Source organism: Mandrillus leucophaeus, unplaced genomic scaffold, assembly GCF_000951045.1.
Source record: "Mandrillus leucophaeus isolate KB7577 unplaced genomic scaffold, Mleu.le_1.0 Scaffold135, whole genome shotgun sequence".
NCBI lineage: Eukaryota > Metazoa > Chordata > Mammalia > Primates > Cercopithecidae > Mandrillus > Mandrillus leucophaeus.
Window position 1 is genome coordinate 95488 of NW_012101310.1, and position 5160 is coordinate 100647.

General features: G+C 48.3%; 1 protein-coding gene across 3 annotated transcripts in view; it reads right to left on the minus strand.

Annotated features, from left to right (window-relative positions):
- Positions 1–1475: 1475 nt before the first annotated feature.
- Positions 1476–5160, minus strand: part of CCDC42 (coiled-coil domain containing 42) — a 23819-nt gene continuing 20134 nt past the window's right edge. For all 3 annotated transcript variants that reach the window (XM_011973142.1, XM_011973143.1, XM_011973141.1), the window contains one exon: positions 1476–1749. In XM_011973142.1, coding sequence (XP_011828532.1) covers positions 1672–1749 — 78 coding nt within the window. In that variant the 3' untranslated portion in view covers positions 1476–1671. The remainder of the gene's footprint in view (positions 1750–5160) is intronic.

Consider the following 5160-nt stretch of genomic DNA (forward strand, 5'->3'; position numbering starts at 1 on the left):
GCCCGGCCAGAGGGCTTGTTAAAACCCAGAGTGCTGGATCCCACCCCTGGAGTTTCTGGTTCTCAGGTCTTTAGTGGGGCCTGAGAATTTAACTGGTAAAGTTGCCCGGTGATGCTGACGCTTCTGGTCCGGGGACCACGCCTGAGAACCACTGCTGTAAGGTGTTGTATGTGAAGGTGAGGGGTTACTGCGGCCACGCAGCGATCCCAGCAGGACAGCTGCAGCAGTGCCTTCCCTGAGGCAACAGGAATCCGGGCAGTCTGAGGGCCCTGTAGGATCACAGGGCCAGGGAGGAGACACGGAGCCTTGTTCGAGTCTGCTCCTCAGCCTGCTTTAGGGACAAAAGCACAGGGCCTCTGTCTTCTGGGAGGCAGACTGGCGAGGGGGAGAGACCAGGCTCAGGAAGAGCAGACCCAAGGTTGAGTCCTGGCCCTGTCGTCCTGTAGCCGGTGTTCCCAGGCAAGCATCCTGCTCTGTGAGTCAGGATAACGATGCCTCACTGGGTTTTCAAGAGGCGGATACAAACAAAGTCCCTGTTGAATAAATGTTACTTCCCCGCGGCTCTCTGACTTGGCTTTTGCTATTGATTTAAAAATCGTTGAACCTAAGTTTGAGACTTTACATTGACCTGGACTGAGTTGAGTTTGGCTGGTTTTAATCCATCATCCCAGCCCGTTCCTGAGCCTTGAGCTTGTCATTTGGCACATGAGTGATCCCTCCCTAGTTACTGGTGACCTGCCCAGTAACTAGGGCAGTAACTAGGGCTATTCCTTCCTTCGTGTTGCTGACACTGGCTTGCATGTTTTAGCGCACACAGTGGGGCAGGGGAGCAGAGCTTGCTCCTGAAGTCAGGGAAGAGTTCTCAACTCAGCATTGTTGCAGCTCTGACCTGGGAAGCTGCCTTTGTAGTTTTAAGTGGGTCTTTGCACCCAAATTAGAAACACCTCACGCCTGTAATCCAACACTTTGGGAGGCCAGGGCAGGTGGATCACCTGAGGTCAGGAGTTCAAGACCTGCCTGACCAACATGGTGAAACCCTGTCTCTACTAAAAGTACAAAATTAGCTGGGCCTGGTGGTAGGTGCCCATAATCCTAGCTACTGGGGAGGCTAAGGCAGGAGAATCGCTTGAACCCAGGAGGCAGGGGTTGCAGTGAGCTGAGATCGTGCCTCGCCCTTCAGCCTGGGCAACAAGAGCAAAACTCCATCACAAAATAAAATAAAATAAAATAAATAGAATAAAATAAAAATTTGAAGTTGTAGATGACAGAAGAGTCCTCTGTACTGACCTTACTGGTTTGCTGCCCACCTGCACACTGACTGTGTGTGAGCCCAAAGCTGAGGGGACACCAGGCCTAAGATGTGGTTTCTGATTCCCAGGCAGCCCGGGTGACCAGCTTTGAGAGTGAGTGTTCGTGGCAGGGGTCCCCCCATCGCTACACTCTTCCCCATGAATAAACTACCAAAGGGCTAGAGAGAACTTGAGAACAAACTTCTTAGAACATTCACTGTTTTCAGGGATAGAGTGAGGCCCAAGGGGGAAAATAAGCAGGTGTTCCTCAGCAGGAAGGCACCGCGGGCGTTGGTCCCAAGCTGGACTGACTGGACTGCAGGTTCACAACTTCTTCTCTTACGACCTCTGTCTTAGGATGTCCTGGAACCAGGCTGCTTCCTTAGACCCGGACTTGCTGTTGTTCCTTCTTTTTCACCTCTGCCCAGATGTCTGACAGGTCTTGGATAAACTGTTGGATCTAGAAAGGCAAGGAGCCCAGAGTTAACTCCGCCCCCCAGAGGCCTCCCCCGTCCCAAGACGGAGCATCCCAGGCATTCACTTTTAAAGAGTTCACCATTGCTTTCCTGTGACTGACTTCTTTTTAAATTGTTATTTATTTTTTTGATATGAGAGTCTTGCTCTGTCACTCAGGCTGGAGTGCAGTGGCGCGATCTAGGCTCACCGCAACCTCCGCTCCCTGGGTTTAAGCGATTCTCGTGTCTCAGCCTCCTGAATGGCTGGGATTACAGGTACCTGCGACCATGCCCGGCCAATTTTTGTGTTTTTGGTAGAGATGGGGTTTCACCACGTTGGCCGGGCTGGTCTCGAACTACTGACCTCAAGTGATCCACCCGCCTCGGCCTCCCAAAAGGCTGGGATTACAGGCATGAGACACTGTGCCCGGCCATGACTGACTTCTTGAGGAGGCCACTTTCTCTCATATGACAATGATTGAGGTGAAATTGAGTGTCAGGTGTAGGCAATTAGAAGCCACAAACGGATGGAGTTAGGAACTCCCGGAGGCAGACCTGGTGATGTATGAAGTCCAGGCTGAGAGTCGAGCAGGAGGGAGAAGAAAGAAAGGGTCACAAGCAGGCTAGTGGGTGAAAAGGATTTCGCAGGCAGGGTCCTGTTGGCGTGGGCAGACCGCCTTCCACAACTTCACCACCCTCAATGTGGTCGTGCACTCGAAACCCAGGGCTGATGCTCATCATGATAACCTTCAGTCATGAGAAGGAATGTAAACTCTGTTCACTGGCTTCTGTTTTAAAGAGCACGCAGTCAGCATGACACAGAAAAGGGCACTGCTCCAGAAGTAGATGACCTAGCTGGGCCCCCATCACGGTTCTGGGACAATCGCTCCATCTTTCTGGGACTGTTTCTTCATCTTTAATAAGGAGAGAGGAAGAAAAGATTGGCCCAGACAGCCTCTAAGATATCAGTTCTAACGCAAACCAAAACCACCGTGAGATACCATCTCACACCACTCAGAATGGCTAGCTACTATTAAAAAGTCAGAAAAATTACAGATGCTGCTGAGGTTGTGGAGAAAAGAGAACATTCATACACTGTTGGTGGAAGTGCAATTAGTGCAACCATTGTGGAAAACAGCGTGGCGATTCCTCAAAGAGTTACAATAGAACTACCGTTCAACCCAGCAGTCCTATTACTGGGTATATAACCAAAGGAATATAAATCGTTCTATCATAAACACACATGCACGGGGATGTTTACTGAAGCACTGTTCACAATAGCAAAGAGACTCAACCTAAATGCCCATCAATGGTAGACTGGATAAAGAAAATGTGGTACATATACATCATGGAATACTATGCAGCCATAAAAAAGAATGAGATCATGTCCTTTGCAGGAACATGGATGGAGCTGGAGGTCATTATCCTTAGCAAACTAACGCAGGAACAGAAAACCAAATACTGCATGTTCTCACTTATTAGTGGGAGCTAAATGATGAGAACACATGGACACAAAGACAGGAACAGCACATACTGGAATCTGCTTGAGGGTGGAGAGTGAGAGGAGGGAGAGGATCAGAAAAAATGACTATTGGATACTAGGCTTAATACCTGGGTGATGAAATAACCTGTAGAACAAACACTTGTGATGTGAATTTACCTACATAACAAACCTGCTTGGCCAGGCACGGTGGCTCACGCCTGTAATCCCAGCACTTTGGGAGGCCGAGGGGGCAGATCACGAGGTCAGGAGATCGAGACCATCCTGAGTAACACAGTGACACCCCATCTCTACTACTAAAAATACAAAAAATTAGCTGGGCATGGTGGCGGTTGCCTGCAGTCCCAGCTACTCGGGAGACTGAGGCAGGAGAATGGCATGAACCCGGGAGGCGGAGCTTGCAGTGAGCCGAGATTGTGCCACTGCACTCCAGCCTGGGGGACAGAGCGAGACTCCGTCTCAAAAAAAACAAAAAAAAAACAAAAAAAAAAACAAAAAAAAAACCACACAAAAAACAAACCTGCTCATGCACTCCTGAATCTAAAATTAAAAAAAAAATTAAAAAAAAAAGGATTTCAGTTCTAAAACTTCTCCTTTTCAAGGCTGTCTCTGAAGATGGAACTACACAGACTTTGTCCAAAACTCTCGACAACTGTCAGCTGCTGATACTGTTACCATTACCAGTATCATTCCCATTTTGCAAATGAGAAAACAGAGAGTCAGTGAATTAAAGCGGCTTTCCCAAGATGACAGAGAAGACAGGTCAGCATTTCCTGAGCTATGTTTTTTTCATAAGTGGTCACGTGCCCCAAAGGAGTTCTGTGGCCAAGTCAGTTCTAGAAACGCTGTCTGCTGGGAGCATCTCAGGGCACAGAACTATAGCAAAGACTCCAGGTCCTGTTTGTGTTTTTAATCTTATCTTCGTTTAATTTAGAGTTTCTAAAGGTATTAGTCTACGGAGTCCTTGTATTCCCCCAGGACACAATATCTCAGGATTCAGTTTGGAAAGTGCTTGTTCAGATAGTTTGGCTTTTCTTCAGGGATAATGCCAAACCTTCCATGACACGCTCTATGGAATTCACATGACTTGGTCTTCTGCAGAATCGCTTTTCCTAAGCTGTCCTATGCACCACGTTCCTTGTTCTGTATAAGCAGCTGCCTTACAAAGCCAGTGCCTGCATTGGTTGCAGGGATGCTGTTGAGAGCATTATTCATAGTGTCAATGAAGGCTCATAGAGAAATTTCAGTGAGAACTAAGTGCCGGGAAAAGGTACGCTGTCTCGGAGGAAACCTTATATTTTCTTATTCTGGTATAAGAGCTGCAGGTGGCTTTTCATTCGGGTTACCGACAAGCTCAGAGCCCCTGTCTAAGACCCTTAAGAACCAAGGGCAGTCTGTATTTCTCTCCATCCTCAACCTCTGATTTCAACTTGTACTTTCCCAGGTCCTCAATTTTAAATCTTTAGGCTACTTGGTCATGTGTATTTCCGTGAGTAGGTTCATCTCCTATGGGAATGAAGTGAGATATTTTCAAATAATTTTTGGGCAATCTGAAGTTCTCCTGTAGAGGTGAATCGAGAGGGATTCAGGTACTCAAAATTTGGAGTGGATGGACTAGAAGCTATGGTCTCAGCAGGAGATGTGCCTGTGGGAGTAAGCTGCTGGAGGGCGGCATCTCCCACTGAACCTGGAGACGGAGTCTTGCTCTTGTCACCCAGGCTGGAGCACTATGGCACGATCTCGGCTCACTGCAACCTTTGCCTCCCGGATTCAAGCGATTCTCCTGCCTCAGCCTCCCGAGTAGCTGGGATTACAGGTTCCTGCCACGATGCCTGGCTAATTTTTGTATTTTTAGTAGAGATGGGATATCACCATGTTGGCCGGGCTGGTCTCGAACTCCTGACCTCAGGTGATC